General features: G+C 35.3%; 2 protein-coding genes across 2 annotated transcripts in view; both read left to right on the plus strand.

Annotated features, from left to right (window-relative positions):
* LOC133197310 (leucine-rich repeat-containing protein 24-like) overlaps positions 1–18,788 on the plus strand; it is a 112,763-nt gene that overhangs the window by 32,948 nt on the left and 61,027 nt on the right. The gene's annotated exons all lie outside the window — the stretch shown is intronic.
* On the plus strand, positions 7,358–8,266 carry LOC133196812 (piggyBac transposable element-derived protein 4-like). Its single transcript, XM_061332667.1, has one exon. It carries the CDS (start codon positions 7,358–7,360, stop codon positions 8,264–8,266), a length of 909 nt encoding a protein of 302 aa, XP_061188651.1.

An 18,788-nucleotide genomic window follows, 5' to 3' on the forward strand; every position in this document is an offset into this window, starting at 1 on the left:
TTTTATGTATTATGTTTACAAACATTGCTAGAGAAACAAACAGGTATGCAAACTTTCAGCAAAGAAAAAATATGGTGCTGACCCAAAGTATAGATCAACACTCTGCCTTCATTGTTAAACAAATTATTATGGGAATCATTCTGTCATCCACACAAGATGTGTATTTTACATAGGATGACCTGTTCAGACCAACTGTGATAATTAAAAGAATGACAAGAGATAGACTGGACAAACTAAATTAATATTTTCACATTGCTGACACTTCAACAAATCCCTCATGACAACAATCCAGGCCATGAAATTGGCACATATCCGACTTATTATTAATGGATTTGAATATATTAAATAAAACTGTATATTAAATGATGTTCATCTTCGCTAGCCAAGGGTTTCTGATACGCTACTCTCCTCATAAACCCTTGGCATACGGTGTTATAAAAAGTTGGGATTTTTTCTCAAGTTGTGATTGGAGTTTATCGACATCGTTTGACCAATCAGCAATTGTTTTTTGTAAATGACGATATTTGCGTTCGGGATATATCTTGACTCTTTAATATCGGTAATGTAAAACGCAAGTAAACAATGATCCGTAAGATAACATGCCATTCTATGAATAGCTATATGGTGTCATCCAATCTAAAGCTGTATGTGCAAAATATGTGATTAAGAATCTATACTGAAGATGTAGATTTGCATTTTTACATGTTTAAATAACAAATAAACATAACTCGATACCTTCTTGTTAAATATTCTTTAAAAACAAAATTTTTTTAAATACTATGTTAAACCCACTGTGTAATTATGTTTGACGTAAAACTGCATTAATGGAGAGCTTGGATATGCTACATTATTTTGCCAAAATTTTATAACTTCAGTCAAGTTTTAACAGCTTGCACAATGACTTGGGCTAACTCATAGGAGACAACAGAAGACGGATCGATATTTGCCAATTGAACTGTGACATTTAGGTTGTTTGTAATTAAATCTTGTAAATCACATGTGATTTATATTTACAATTTTTTTTTCTAGCCAAGAACTATTTGTACACTTGTTAAGTGAAGGGATATACTGTTGTACTGTTGTGGCACAGTCCAAATAAATCGCCATGGAATGCCAGAGAAAAAGTGCCAAATCAAAAACAGAGAAGGTCTTATCATACACAAAAGGAACCTAGTAGCCACAGCCTGGAATGACAAGAAGATTGTGACTTACCTAAGCACAAACTGTGATCCTACACAGACCAGGGTAGTACAAAGACGTCAAAAGGACAGGACCCAGCTCCAAGTGTATCTGAACTCTATAACAAATACATGTTTGGTTTAGACTTGGCTGACCAAAAGAGATTGCAGTATTCTACATGCAGAAAAGCCAAGAAATGGTACATGTACTTTTTCTGGTTTTGTTTTGATCTGGCTATTGTCTATGCATTGATCTGTATGCAAGAATCCCAAATCACACGCTGAACAAAACAAACAAGGAAAAAAGGAGAACACAATTGGATTTCAGAATGGCATTAACGCAGCAGATGATCAGGACATTTAGAGGAAGCAGAAAGCCAAAAGCACCTTTAGTTACAGGAATTGTGGAGATGCCCACTGGGAGATTCAATTTGAAAAACCGTGATCACGACAACATCCATTCCAAAAGATACTCACTTTAACTCTTTTTGCACGGGATACGACTCGAGTCGTAGTCTACCATTATGTATGGGATACACTCCAGTGGTTGTTTATAAATGCTGTTTTTCAGAAGCTTAATAAACTGTTATATGAAAAGTTGGGGGGGGGGGGGGGGGGAAATTATGTCAATAAATAGTTTATGCATGTTGACCAGTACATGTGTATTAATTTGTATATTTAATGCTTTAGTGTTGTCTTTTGATAGGTATTTTAATTCATGCATGCGCACTTAAACTTTATGGATATTAGCTAGTCAGTGCAAGCACATTCATTGTACATTATGTAAACATCCACAATATTTTTACTGTCTGTAAAGGAATGTTTTATGTGTTTATGCGATATCTATAACGACTTTCAAATGACCCCATAAAGGTTATAACAACGCCAAGGATACGTAGTGCATAATTTTTTTTTTTTTTTTTTTTTTTTTTTTTTTCTACATATATAGCCCTTTTTATGATTTATCGATAATGTCGGTTCCATTTACTCATCCGTCAACCTTGATAGTGGGAGATTCGCATGTGAAGAGACTGAAGTCATTCTTATATATTTGCATTCTCTCTGTTTCCTCCCACTATGAACCTGCACTCAACAGATGTGTTCATAGGACTACTGTATAGGGGGAAAATAACTCACGGTGTAAATATTCGTTATATTCACGGTGTTGAAAAATTCGTGAATTTAAGAAACAGTGAATAAGTTTTCAATAAACTTTTTTGAAAAATTTAAGTATAGACTACGATAGGTATATTTATGAACAGTAGTCATTCAGTAATTACAAGTGCAGGTACTTGTCATTCAATTATTTTAATTATTACCCTTTACTTAACTTAAATCAGCAGATAATGACCTGCATTTATTGTTGAAAGCTGTTTTAATAGCAAACGCTTCATGTTTGATCAATCAAAGCTTCGTGGGTATTGATTACTGATTACCCATGCGTAACTCATATTACTATGCGTATTAGTTTTTTCTCGACATTTTGGTTCAAAAAAATATTTATTCAAATAACTCTAGGACTTCTGTAGATATGGAAGGATATTATTTCGTCGACGTACATTAACACAATTATTATCATCAAATGGTTTTTGTTGTGATGTCATTCCTTCGGAAAGAAAATCTTCGGGTGTACATGCACTCATCGTAATAGCATACAGGAAAGTCATTCAACGTGTATAGTGAAAGACGTTTAACAGCTCTTGTTTTGTTTTATTGTAAATTAATTATCAAATCTAACCATTTTATTTAAACCTCCCGAAGTAATGTTTAAGAAGTGAATACATAACGATGATGAATGTCGTTCTACAGCCAAGGGAGGTAATTTTATTTTACACCAATTCCGCGAATTCATCAAACCGCGATCATGTGAGAGGAGAGAAAAACCTGAAAATTACAACCCGTGAAATTTATCCCCTATACAGTCTACACACAACTTGTTCTGTTAAGAGTGCAATTACGTTTCTCACACTCGAACAGCCAGTACAAGCTAATGCACTAGTGTAACACGTTCAGAAATATATATATGAAGTGTTCTGCAAAAGGAATAAATATTAGTTTTTACTAATATTCTCAGGAAAAAAAAAGAAATTCAAAATGATTAGAATTGCTGATTTACATCAATAAAAAATAAATTTTGGTCAATCTATTTAATTGTATAATATTTACATTTGCAAATGTTTTCCCTTATATAACACTATTGAAAGCAACGCGTATCTATATCCGTATGAACACAGGTTCCTCGCGTCATAAACGTTCGACGTAATTTCTCAGTGACGTCATAAAGGGTAGACGCGCAAACAATGGATCAAATACGTGCCGTTGAGTTTGAAAAATAAACATTTCACGCGTTAAAGATTATAATCAGGAAAATATAAAATATGAATAAGTCATAAATGTAAATATAAGTAATAATGTATCATTTTTAAACATCTATCGGATATAAATACGGGTTGGTACGAGATCAAATTTACCATAAAGCCCTTTGGGCTTTATGGAATTTGATCTGGAGACCAACCCGTATTTATATCCTGATAGATGTTTAAAAATGATACCTTATTTCTTAAATGAAACTTTTTACAAATTGAAAAGAACTGCTATATCTTTATTTGTTCTGTTCATATTTACGCATATTTTTGCAAAGAATGATAACTCTTCATGCTAGGGTGTTTCACGTTCAGATGAAATGAAATTTCTGTAATACACTGTAGTACATCTATTTTAAGAACAATTTCAGCTCATAAAATGAATTTTAAGAACTTAAAAAGCATAGGAAAAACATTCTTAAGTGAAAATCAATATAAAAGCATTCTCTTTTTTTCATTATACTGCTAAATAGATAATTTTTCTCTGAGGGCTTCGATGACGTCACAACTGCATCAAAACAAAAAAAAAAAAAGAATTTGAAGACGATGTGGTGTGTATCCAGATAACTGTGGTTGAGAAGCAAATACCATATATATTATTTGTAATTTATTGAGAAAGGGTTGATTAATTAAGTCTACTCATTTTATTGTCACGTTTTTTTCTTTACTGGAGACAAACAGCCATACCCGTATGTAAGCCAGGATTTCCTCTGATATTCTTGACAAAATCACAGATTGCAAATAGAAGTAATAAACAACGATTATTCAGTGAACATGGCATTATGAATAGCAATAGCTCTGCTGGCTTATTTTCCATGAAGCGCTAGCGTGCATCATGGAATATGCCAGCAGAGCAATTGCTATTCATAACACCATGTTCACTGAATAATGTTGTTTTAAATTTCTTAAATAAGACAGAGACCGTCCAGCTGATTCTGTTTTTGAAATATCTGGATTGAAGGAAGTGAACTATTATTTTGGAATAAGCGGAGGACTTATAGACAATGGTCACCGTTTATCTTTAATTATAACTGCAGCTAGATGTTATAAACCGCACCACCATATTGTCTTTTTTAGTGGTAATGACCTAGAATTATGTGACCTAGACTATAGTGTGGAGTGTACTGTGGCTAAACTGAGTGCATTTTTAACACAGCTTAAAGGAGGATTTTGTCTGAAATTAGTTACTGTGCTAAGTTTCATTCCAAAATACTCGACCAGAAATAAGAAGCAGAGAAGCTAACCGTCATCTCAAAGGCTATTGTACTACCCACGGCCTAGTATTCTGGAAACTAAAGTGTTTTTCTGAAAGTCGTCACCCAATTCTGTGTGATGGGGCGTATTATGTAAATTTATGTAATTTTTGTTTATACACAACTATGTTACTGAACTTTTTACGTAATCAGTAGACATGTGCCTGGGATGTTTATAAACAAAACCACGTGATTAATTGAACCAATCAGAATTGCGGAAAGGGACGCTATCTTAGTCTGTCTTTTGTATTTGAAGTACACAGCATTGTGCCTTAATTGTTTGTTATTATTTTGTCTTTATTCCAACGTTACATTCTACTTTCGTTTTCTAAATTTTTAATCATGTGATACCAATGGTTTTATGGATATATTTTGAGACATTTCGGGATCTATTGTGATTTTTCCTAGACTGTGATAAATTTGCAAACTGCCAACAATCAGGAATCGGACTTGTGTTAATCGACAGTCCTACGATGACTCTCTTCCAGAAAATTGGTCTGTTAAAAACTTAGAGATGAACTGAGATTGAAAGGCATCACACAGCCACAGAACACCAGATATTAAGTGTACTAGTGTCATATATAAGCAAATAGGTGTATATAAGCAAACTGTGACAACTGTATACAAATGAAGAGACAAGAACAGGGTGGGAATCGAGATGTCAAAAAACAGTTACACCCAACCAAGACGTTAGAACTGAACTACTAGGCATAGTTAAGGACCTTACATCAACAGTACAGAGCCTACAAAGCAGCATGATTTCCTTGACCGAAAGAGTCAACATCATGTCTCAATCGCAAATGTCTATACCAGCGGTTGCTGGTAGTGCGGAACAATTATGCCAGTCGGGGGCCCAAACTACCACTTCATGAAATGATGTTACTCCTGTGATATCCAGAACTCCTCGAGAGATGAGGGAAACAGAAAACTACACTCTAACAACAGCATTAGCTGACCAAACATCGCCAAAACCCATGGGAGTCAGAAATACATATGGATATTCGGCGGAATCACTTCCTTATGTAGAAACAATTTCACCGAATCTTCAGAAGCAGATAATAGAAGGTAAGGATGTCAACCTTGCTACCATTCTAATACCTTACTACACCGGGCCCGAAGTAGACAAAGATAAAGTTGACAAGGAGAAAAAACACCCTCGATTGAACAAAACTTTAACAGAGTTTATTCAAGCTTTCTGTATTTACAAAAACACGATGTGTGAAACTTTCCCTAGACGTAGACAAGAATTAGACTTGTACGAGCGTGACATTATAGATATGGCTACCTGATACGGCAACTCAGCCTTTTAAGAATACCATAAACAGTTTATTGCTAGGGCAGCTGCGTACCTCAAGTATCACAATATTCCAATTGACTGGTCAGTCCGCAACAATACATTATTTTACAGTATCTTTGCCAATGACAAAACCAATAACTTGCACTCTCTGCAGCAGTGTTAGTCATTAATTAACTCTTTGCTCCCTGATAATGTCTGAAGACGTGTTTATGAAATACACTCATCGCCTAGTAACGTCTCTAAGCGTTATCATTTACTTGCATTTGTTTAGAGACGAAACCGACGCTACCTGTAAAACGATCTCTGATTTGCTGAATCCGAGGTTAATCGAGAATCCCAAAGATATTCAGCCAATAAGAATAGGTCTTATAAACCGAATTAGGTAAACACTGTGATGTTTTACTTCCTTTTATAGCAGAAAACGAAAGTTGAATGATATTGATATCGCGTGGGTAAAAACAATGGAGTCGAGTAGTGATAGTGGTTCAGAATTTGAAGGATTTGCACCTGATGTCGTGGAAGCAGCACGGAAAGCATTATTAGAGCTTGTAGAAGTGAATCCTGAGGATATTTCTGATGTAGATATATCGGACATATCGGACATTGAGACCGATTCTGAGAGCGAAAATGATGATGACCCCCTTCCAAAAAACGAAGATGGCGACCGACGCGCATGGCATGAGGAGCTTGAAAATGTAGCTGTGCAGCCATTCTCTGCAATTTCGGGACCAACAACAGTTTTAGATGGAAATGCAGTGGAATTGGACTTTTTTAATTTACCATTTCCACCCCAGGTTTATGAAATCTTGGCTAGAGAAACAAACAGGTATGCCGATTTAGAACAAGAAAAAAATGGTGCTGACTCAAGATGGAGATCAACCACAGCTGAAGAAATCCGTGCCTACGTTGCCATTCAGATAATTATGGGCATCATTGTGGCTCCCACACAGGACATGTACTTTACCAAGGATGACCTGTTCAGACCCACAGGAATCAATGAAAGGGATGACCAGAGACAGATTGGATAAATTGAACCAATATTTCCATGTAGCCGATACATCGACAAATCCACCACGTCAACAACCAGGCCATGATAAATTGGCACACATTCGACCAATAATGAATTTAATATTGCAAAAAACTAAATCTGAGTATTCACCGCATATGGAAACTTCAGTTGATGAAGCAATGATTGCATATACTGGACGCTAAGGATTCAAGCAATACCTACCCCTCAAGCCTACAAAACGAGGGATCAAAGTTTGGATGAGGGCTGATCCCAATAATGGATATGTTAACAAATTCCAAGTATACACTGGAAAGGAGGGAAACGTGGCCGAAAAAGGACTCGGTGAACGTGTTGTACGAGACCTCACCAGAGAGATTTGGGGAAAGTACCACCATGTGTACTGTGACAACTACTTTACCTCGGTAGACCTGTTTCAAGACCTACTCAACAACCAAACTTATGCCTGTGGTACGATACGTACAAACCGCAAGGGAATTCCTCCAGCCGTGGCAAATGCAAAGTTGAAGAAACAAGGTGACATGGTACAACGGCAGAAAGATTCTATGGTTGCCACTGCCTGGCATGACAAGAGAACTGTAACTCTGTTGTCAACCAATTCAGATCCACGTGATGTGACAGAAGTACAAAGGAAGCAGAAGAACGGAGAAATCATCAATGTGAGATGTCCTAAAATTGTGAAGCTGTACACCCAAAACATGAATGGTGTTGATAGAGCAGATCAGCTAAGATCCACCTACAGTATTTGTAGAAAAGCAGCCAAGTGGTGGAAATACCTGTTTTGGTTTATGGTTGATGTCGCTATTTGCAATGCTTTCATCCTTATGAAGAAATCGCCCAACCACATCACCACCACTAAATCAGGAAGGCGCAGGGAGAGGAAACAACTAGAATTCAGACAGAAACTGGCCCATCAACTTATAGGGGATTACTGGGGAAAGAGAAAACGTGAATCCGTTGGAGAACATCAGACAAGAGGGCTTTCACACTGGCCTACTGAGATGGACAAAAAGCGCACTTGTAAGCAGTGTGCCAAGAACAAAATTCGCCGAGAGAAGATATACAGCTGTGAACAATGTGGAGTGAACTTGTGTGTGACTTGCTTCAAGCCATATCACATGGAAAAACACCCTGAACTGTTCAATTGATTGTGATTTGAACAAAATATGTTAAAAAAAACTACAAACTGTAAATTGTATCTGAAATTGTGTGCCTATATTTTTTTTATTTGGAATTATTTTTACACTGGATTATGGCTCAGATTATTAAAAAGCTAAACTGAAAATTTGGTGAGTTTTTATGAAGTATTAACAAAGTTATGGTCATTTATGTAATGCTCACTGCAAACATCAGTCACTCTAGCTGCTGATGCTTAATTGCCTCCGGGCACACACTAGAGATAAGAGCTCAGGGATGTAAACAAAGATGGCCGCCAGGGAGCAAATAGTTAAAGAAATATAGTATGTATAAACTATGAATCAAACCATTCAATTTGAATAGCAAGATTGTCTTTATTTATTTTGCTTCCACCAGATGGCTTAACACCCAAGAGGAGGAAGAGAAGAAAAAGAGCCTTGGTCCATACCAGTGTCGATGGCCATCAGATCCCTCAAAACGCAGAAATGCCACAAGGGGACCAGAAAGAAATGATACAGTCCTGTATGGCCTCAATTCTGCCAACTATTGAGGGCTATTTTAGATGTTATATGGTTGACTATCACAACAGAGGTAACCAGACACAAACAGCTACGCATTCCAATCTATCTACCATCGTAACACAGCCTGGACAGCCACAGTCAGAGGTGTCTAAAGCAGTCCCTCCAGAAACTGTGTCAACCAACCCTCCACTCTTCCAGGAAATTACTGCATAAGATATTAATCCATTGTCTCAACAAGCTAAAGAGGGGGACTCACACCCTGCAACAGGCCTATCATTGGGGGTAGATGACAAATTAAGGGCCAAAATCCATGCCAATGAGTTTGTTAAATTTGCTACCCTATTATGGGGAAACTAGGAATTACAAGTCAGTAAATAAAAATGGTCATTAATCTTCGTTATGACAAATGACAAAGGTTCATTGAAAACAATTACCAACTGGGTCAAAGCCTTCCACATATTTGTAGCTATTTCTGCGGAGATATTCCCCCACGAAATTGGTAAACTGATGACCTATGCACACACTGTGCAAAAAATCACTGACTCTTGTGGGGATCAAGCAGCCTTACTGTACGACAAAATATTTCAGTGTATGCATGAAAAAGAACCTTCCTTGTGTAAATGGGATAAGAAAAATATTGAACTTTATCCAGAGCTTTAGTCTCTGGCCTAGTCTTAAAACTTTAAAGCAGGAAACAACCCTTTCATCAGTTTGGAAGCCCGATACTCTACAGGCCACATCCAACTCGGTTAAGACTTGTAAACTATTGTTGAAATTCTCGTTCATTGTTATTTATTGTCGGCTATAATAAATTCGGAAACCTGATTTTACAGAATAGATTGCAAAGTTCAACTTGGAGACATTGATGACTGGCTAGTAAACATATAATTTACAGAGGATTCGGGCAACAAAGACAAATTCCTTGGCTTCCAAAATCAATGGACACTGGAGAATTTACAGCACTGTCTACCACCTCGCTATAGAAAGGTAGGGGGTGCTACAATTGAGCATCCTGAAGAAGCCTCCACTGCAAAATACTTTAACTTGTTCTGGACTAATGAAATGTTGGATAGAATAGTCCAGGAAATGAACTTGTATGGGGAACAGGAGAGGAGAAAAATCCTATCACTACTGTACATGCATGCAATAAAATGGACACCAGTGAATGCCTTCGACATAAAAGAATTAATTGGCTTATACTTTGCAATGGGAATCCTCAGATTAACCTTAAAAAAAGATTACTGGCAACAAAGTAAGTGGTTATTTTGTACTTCATTCAGAAAAGTGATGTCAAGAGACAGATTTACACAATATGGAATGTACTGGTACTTGCACCTGCAGAACAATGAGGTACAGCCAGATCAGCCGGACAAGTTATGGAAAATGGGGTGGCTCATAAACTTCCTAAATGAGAAATTTAAAGAAACTTATGTACCATATGAAAATGTCACCATTGATGAGAGCATGGTAAAATTCAAAGGCCAGTCAGGTTTTCAACATTATTTACCAGGAAAGCCAATGAAATGGGGAATCAATTTTGGACTATAGCAGAGCATTAGTGATACAGGTACATGACTACATTTTAAGGATGCACTGGAAAAGAGGATGGCCAAGAGAAAGGTCTAACACACAAAGTGGTATTGGACCTGTGTACCTACATGTTTGGCAATCTGTCCATCTATATGGACAACTTCTACACAAGAGAGGGTGCAATATGATTCTGCCCCAGGTAGAAGCTTGAATAGATTTTCGCCACATTTGGCCCAAGATCACCAGTCAGATGGTTAAAGCATTCGCTTCCACGTAGCAATGTCTCATTGAAGTTGTTTTGGATCTTCTCATGCAAGCACACAATTTGAAACTGACATCATAGACAAGACTAATATGATATCTTTTCAGATGATCAGCAACATGTTTAGTAACCTCACAATTTTTTTTTATCTTCTACTTTAAGATGTTACCTTATAAAATATATATATATATATTAGGGATGGCAATCGAATACAGAATTGCTAATCGGTTAACCGCAAGACGTTCCGACCGATTAACCGGTTAATCGTATCAAAATGCACGTTTTCTTGAAAATTGTTTTTCAAGTAGATCTGTCCATACACACAAATAGACCCAAATAAGACGATAGAAGTTAGAAAGTTAAAACATTCAATTAGTCTTGATTCTGGATCAGAAAACTTGGGGTACATATTTTTTATTTAAATTTCAGTAGACAAGAAAAATTTGAGGAAAAAAACAAGAAAATGCCGAAGAAATCTTTGATAATTTTCAAGAGCAGATTTCACAAAAGTTCTTTCTGCATTTTCACTATGTTATGATATTCAAAACTACATGTAAACTCTATAGCCCTTAATTTACAAGGTTTGTTTAATAATTACATGTAAATTGGATTGAAAACTGAAAACGACGAACAAACCAATTCACAGTGCTCAATGATTCAATTATTATCATTAAAGAATTACAGGACAGTCGGGGTAACGACATTGTGTTTTCACAGTAATTCACACTACAAACACTGACCAATTATGCAACGGTCTCAATCTGGAGATTCATAATTACATGTACGCCCAAATTAGATCCGTTAAATCCTAAATGATCATCCATTGTGCAGAGATTTCTTTTTTTAAAATAAATTTTTAAAAATATGTGTTCAATTTAACAAATATTTTATTTTTTCCGATTAACCGATTACAGATTTTCTAATCGATTGCCATCGTTCCGACGGAGTAATCGGTTAACCGGTTACAAATTGACATCCCTAATATATATATATATATATATATATATATATATATATATATATATATATATATATATATATATGTTGTAAATTTTAGAACCATTTATGCCCATGAACAAAATGTTGCAATAGGCATGGATGCTTTTTTTAATAATAAGTTTTAGGGATCAAATAGTATTTTTTACACACTGGACTGTGAGTGACGATTTATCATTACTTGAAAACATTGATGATTCATGTATTTCTTAAATGGACACTAGATAATACAATTCATATTAATGTGTATGTACCACAATTGTATACATATTTTGCATTTTAAAGACTTAGATTTATGTAAATCCCTGATTTTCAAGTTATAATTGATAGTCTATAATGATGTAAAAAAAAAATGCCCCAGCAAGCTTTTCTATCTATTTAGTCTTTCCATTTCAACATTGAACAGTATTGTAATATATTGTCGGTGAAGTGAGGAAACAGTTGCGTTGTATGTATTGTATGTATTGTTAAGCAATTACCAATGGAGAACACTCAGTTAATTAAAATTGTACTTAAATTAAATATCAATAAATTTGAATCATAGAATTTAAATTGTATTGAGTCATGAATAAGCATGAATAATCATGAAACTTGTGTTGCTGTGTAATGTTGAAGATTTTCGAATTTCATAAAGGTTCATCATTGTTCATGAAGTATAAATTTTTTTCAGTATGAATGTGTTCATGAATTAAATTCACAAACTACTTTTAAGAAGCTGTTATGAATCTTTTATGAGCATTCAAGAACAATGATGAACAACTCATAAAAGTTCTTTAAGTCATGAATATCATCTCGCAGGGGCATGCATCTCCTGTATCCAGTCTTGGATTAGCATCAGATAATTCCACATGTTCAATGCAGGTTTCAGCATCTTTCCCTGTTCGAGACAAAGCGTATCTGGAATCTGGACATACTGGGTTGACTTTTACGTCAACTTCCGCTGCATCTGACATGGCTGCACCAACGGTTTTAAACAACGCAACTGTTTCCTCACTTCACCAACACTTGAAATTGAATGACATTGTCAGTTCAATAAGCCAATTGTCATCGTTAGTGAAATCAAGCATGAAATGAAAGTCAGGGGAAAAAGAATCCTCCAGAAAACGTTTCAAGCAAAACGAGAATAAAGATGTGATTTTGGAACATCAACACGAAACTTCTGATGACGATAATGACAGTGAGGAAGATAGTTTCTCAGATGATAACAATGATGAGACAAGGTTTGGCCATGCTTTTACCAAAGGTAAAACCTCTGCAAATGTGAATAGCTCTTTAGCCTCAATGCTGAATAAGGCTTGTACATCCACAACAGATGCTACCTTTATTAAAGATATTAGAGATAAATATGATAGTGATAACAGCAGCTGAGCTGGCTGCAGTGAAAAAAGTTTCAACTTATTTCATCATGAGATTACCTACAAAAATGATTATTGGAGATAGTCCAAGTGGATGTTTGTAAACAATTTGGCATAGTTATGCCCAGAGATAGATTTATGCAAATCTAGAAATATATACATCTTCAAAACAATGAAGAATAGCCTCAACAACTGGACAAAATGTGGAAAATTAGATGGTCTGTTGAATTTTAAAACACAAAGTTTAAAGAACTGTATGTGCCATACAAAAATATTACTTTTGACAAAAGTATGATAAGTTCAAGGGATGACTTGCCTTCAGACAATATCTCCCAGCTTGGCTTGTGGCACTGTAAGATCTAACTAGAAAAGTCTGCCAAAGGAACTGTTGCAAGTATGCAAGAGTTCAACTAGAGAAACAGCCTACAAAGTGACCCAAAACAGCAACCTGACTTTCTGCATTTGGAAGGATACAAAGCCAGTGTACTCAAATTTCCATGATCCACATTATCAAACAATGATGCAGAATTTGAGGCCAATCGAGAGGGCTTGGAGAAAGGACAAACAACTGGTAAATTAATGGTGGAAATGAAAAATCAGGAACCTACAGACTTCATGAAACTTTTCATCAATGACGATTTTATAAATTTGTTAACAACAGAGACCAAATGATATGCAGATTTGAGGGTAAATGGAAGATATTTCTCAACATTCAGTGGAATGAAAAAACATTACCAACACTGCTTGTAAAGCAGACTCTAGCTGATTTGTCAATTCTATAGGGTTGTAAGGAATCCCAATGAATATAAGCCATTCATATTAAGTCTTAAGAACCCTCTCTACACTGCACACTAAAGAGTTCTGATTCTATGGTATTTTTCTGCAGTTAGAGTGATCTGCCCTTAGATTTAAATTCTAAAAAATAGAAATTTACAGTATATTACTCAATTTGTAATCAATTCAAGCATTCTTAACATTTTAAAAGGCCAAGATAAATCAATTGAACATGTTATTTACATGTATTTTCTCTATGGAGGTAAACAACAGTGATTTCTATTCACTGATACTGTGTTGTGTTTGAACATTTTTCCTGGGGGTAAATGCCAGGTACCATATAGTGAAAATTAAATAGAAAAGCTCAATATTAGTACCTTTATACAATATATATTTTTTCTTGATGTCCAAAAAATATTTTGCACTGGTGTAGAGAGGGTCCTTAAGGTAATATTATAAGAATAATTGCACCTTCCAACAACATAATGGATGCAGAAAGCATGTTGTTGTTAAGTACTTTGACATGTTTACGAGATGATTACACGAGTATTAAATGGAAATACATCAATGGAATACATCTTATTATATTATTATAATTAAAATCTTTTTTTTTATTCTTTCGCCGTACAATGTTTGAAAAAGGTATGAAAATGGCACAATTTGCCTTTAAAATCAATGTAATTTTTATAACTTTGGGGTCATTTTTTTGTGAACTTGAGCCTTAGAATGGTCAATTTTTTAAACAGGGTATTAATTATAGTAGTTGAAGCAGCATGTAGAAACTTGTTAGAGCTTCTTCCAATAGATCCTAATGACATATCTGATGTTGGAATTTCTGATATCTAAGACATAACAACAGATTCCTTGGAGGAAAGTGACCCAGACCCGAGTCTGAAGATGAGAGAAACAAAGATGACGATCAAAGAGGTTGGCAAGAACAACTATAAAGTACATATTGTGGTCTTTACGGGCCACCCAGGACTTACAACATGTTTAGATGGGACTGACAATGAACTTGATTTTTTTTTTAAATTTGCTGTTTCCACCACATTTATATCAAATTGGAAAAACCGATATGCTGATATTGAACAAAAAAATTACATCAATGCAAAATGGTGTAGTACTATCCCAGAAGAAATAAGAGCATACATAGCCATTCAGATCATTATAGGGATAACCTATGCTCCTATCCAGAACTTATATTTCAATAAAGATAATTCATTTTGTCCGCCGGGAATACATGAGAGAATAACTCGAGATCGGTTGGATAAATTGAATCAGTATTTTGGATAAAATGAATCAGTATTTTCACGTTGCTGATACATGTACTACTAACAATCAACAACAAAGGCAGCCTGGACATGATAAACTGGCTCATATTTGACCAGTCAAGAACTTGCTACTTGAGAAAACTAAGCAGGAATATTCACCAAACAAGGTGGTGTCAGTTGATGAAGCATGGTTGCACATACTGGTCATTTGGGATTCAAACAGTATGTACCTTTGAAGCCAACAAAAAGAGGTATAAAGGTGTGGATGAGGGCGGACCCTAACAACTGGTATGTGAATGATTTCAAGTTAATACAGGTAGAGGACAAGTAGGAGAGAAGGGACTTGTTGAGAGAGTTGTCCGCGATCTAACCAGGGAAATCTAGGGGAAACTTCTCCACGTCTACTATGATAATTATTTCACGTCAGTAAACCTTTTCCAAGAGTTGCTTGACAATGAGACATATGCCTGCTGTACAATACGTACAAATTGTAAAGGCCTTCCACCTGCCATTACCAAAGCAAAGCTGTAAAAACAAGAACTTGTTAGAAAAGGTAATAGGGAATCCCATTCAGTTTCCTGAATACATGTACCCAATTTGTTACATCTAGCGCACAACAATCAATTGCATCCTATGAACAAAAGAAAGATGTTTCTTTTCGTCTGTCTAATGTCAGTAGAGGCTTTTCAGAAAAGTCTATCAAATGTATCACAAACTCAAGGAGATCTAGCACAAACAGGAAATACAATTTTATTTGGAATAAGTGGGTCATTTGGTGCAATGGGGAAAAAAAAAATCCCTTCAACCATCTTGTAATAAGATCATAAATTATCTTTCATGGTTGGCAGAAGATTATACTACTAATGCTCATAAGGCTGCAATTGTTCAAACTTTGTTTGTTGATTATGTTTATAATCTTTGTTTATATATATTTATATCGTAACTTGTCAGAATGCTGAGGGAATTGGCTAATTTCCCTTTTGGTACCTCATTATGCATTCTGTTATTTTTAGACAGCCTCGCTTTCATTTTATATTACAGCATCAGTAGCCATTGTTATCTTGTGAAATATTATCTAAATCTTATGCCATCCTTGCTGTGCCAACTTACCAATTGTGGTGAATTTATGATTTTAACGATCTTTCAGTTGTGTTTTATCATAGATGTATTTTATTAACACCAGTACATACTGGATTGTATCAATTTTTGTGATTGAACTCTGAACTTTGAACAATGGCTAAGGGTCGTAGATCATGATCTCGTTCAAGCTTAGTGCAAACGGAAGAAACTGACAATATATAATTTTATAATAATATTTGGCCCGAACGGTTTTATGAATATCATCAAATCTTCTCTAATTAGTGTGCTTCTATGCTGCTTCAACAAAATGTCAAGGTTGACTGGTCTAAGGGAGACCATGAATTAAGAACACTGGTTTGTGCTGGTTCACCTGTCAAATGTGACTTTAATTTGTGGTTCTAACATTCATGGCGCCCTTATGTGTCCACAAAAAGCTTTCAGACGAAATCAATACACACAACAGCCAATGACCCATCGTTCAATTAGACATGCAGTTGACATACATGGCCATGATGTTAAGTTTCATGAAGGTGAACAAATATGTAACAATTTCAACTCCACCAAAGGTTGTACTAAACCGTATTGCCGTTACTTGAATGCTTGCAAATTGTGCAAAGCAAATCATTCGAAATTAGTGTGTCAACAATCTAAGACAGAAAATGGCAAGAACAAAACTCCTCCTACATCTACATGACAAGATTCCCTCGCAAACATTAACACTGACAGGCTTAGACTCGAACTTTCAAACCATCCTGATTTCAACTTTGTCCTTTATTTGTGCTCAAGTTTGGAACATGGGTTCGATACCCTAGTGTCTTGTGATGATCTTCATACTCATGAATGTAAAAACGCTATGACAGCTTGACAAAATCCAGAAGAGTAGTAGATGAATTATTTCAAACCGAATTAATGAAAGGATATGTCAAAGGCCCTTTTTCAAATCTTCCTTTTGAAAGATATATCTGAAGTAAGTCCCTTAGGAATAGCTACCCATAAATATTCTGGCAAAAAACGCTTGATATTTGATTTATCTTCTCCACACAACAAAGAGGAACCCAGCATCAATGATCTAATTGATAAAGAACTGTGTTCTTTTAAGTTATGAGAAAATTGACGATGCAATAAATAAAATACAATACTGAAAAGGAAGCATTTTGTGCAAAACAGATATGACAGACACCTTTAAACAGATCCCTATTGTTCCAACACAATATCATTTGTTTTGCTTCAAGTGGAGAAATTCTTATTATCATTATGTACGTCTACCTTTTGGATGAGGTCAAGTCCTAAATTATTTGACAATTTGTCCTCAGCAATTTGTTGGATTGCACAAAACAATTATGGTGTTGATGTCATTCTACATTTACTAGATTATTTTCTAACTATAGATAAACCGGACATGTGTGGTGAAAGAACTATGGCACTTTTGTGTACCATTTTCCATCGACTACATTTACCAATATCTGACAAAAAGACTGTCGGACCCACCTGTCAATTAGAATACTTAGGTATTAAATAAGACACCATCAAAATGCACGCAAGATTACCTACAGAGAAAATTGATAACAGTGTTCAGTTTATATAAACATGTGGTAATTTTTCTTTTAATCAAGATCCAACTATTATGAGATTTATGAAAGGTGTTTTTCTTGCTCAGAGACCAAAACCATAATACAACTTGGGATGTTGGTAAAGTGCTTGAGTATTTGAAACCACTTTATCTGTTGGAAAATTTGGATCTTAAAAAGTTTGACTATGAAAACAGCTTCTTTGACTGCTTTGACCACAGCTCAGAGAGTTCAAACTCTGGTTTCTTTAAAAATTAATCAAATGGCTGATCATGGTGAATATATATATATATATATATATATATATATATATATATATATATAGTGATCATAATTTATGAATTACAAAAAACTTCAAGACCTGGTCATGAAGTACTAGTGAAGATCACTTCATTTCCAAATAAAAGATGTGTGCTACACACTTTAAGAGAACATCTAAAAATAACTAATGAGAAATGCCAATCAAATTATTAATTTCGTTTAAAACTTTCAATGAAATTTCAACAAGCACTGTGGCTCATTGGTTGAAAACAAGTTGTGAAAAGATCTGGCACTGATGACACAAAATTCTCAGCACATTCTTATAAAAGTGCATTAACCTCTACATCTTTTGCTGGTGGGGATCAATTAAAAGAAATTCTTGAAACTGCTAATTGGACTAAAGCTAAAACTTTTTATACTTTCTATAGAAGAGAATTATCAAATTCCTTTTCTGACACTATTCTTTGAACTTAATTCTCAACAGACAAATCTGGATAATAGTAGATTAGGAAGGAAATTGTTTCATCGTTTTTGTGTGCATGGATGAAGGATTTACACATGCTTCCATTTATAATAGAGAGTTATGGACTGGACATGAAAAATACACTTTTTCTGCCAGTGACCTTGAACTTGTGGGAATGACTTTGAGTCAAGGTCAATAACACCCTCAGGCCCTAGGCAATATTTGTGATGAGTATGAGCTTCTAATATTCTCCATTACAAAATATGGTCAGGACAGGAATTAGACATTTTCCAAAATTGACCTAGAACTTAATCAAATGACCTTGGGTCAAGGTCATGACACACCTTCAGGAAGCAATCTGTGTGTGCAGTAAAAACTTCCTTTGTTACTTCATTTGGAAGTTGTAGATCGGACACGAATTTCATACTTATTTCTACCAGTAGCCTTGAACT

This window comes from Saccostrea echinata, unplaced genomic scaffold, assembly GCF_033153115.1.
Source record: "Saccostrea echinata isolate AGI-Se365-2 ecotype Australia unplaced genomic scaffold, CSIRO_AGI_Sech_v1 ptg000030l, whole genome shotgun sequence".
Taxonomy (NCBI): domain Eukaryota; kingdom Metazoa; phylum Mollusca; class Bivalvia; order Ostreida; family Ostreidae; genus Saccostrea; species Saccostrea echinata.

What these genes read in the sequence shown, in the direction of transcription:
- LOC133196812 (XM_061332667.1), top strand. Translation starts at nt 7,358, where the DNA reads ATGAGGGCTGATCCCAATAATGGATATGTTAACAAATTCCAAGTATAC.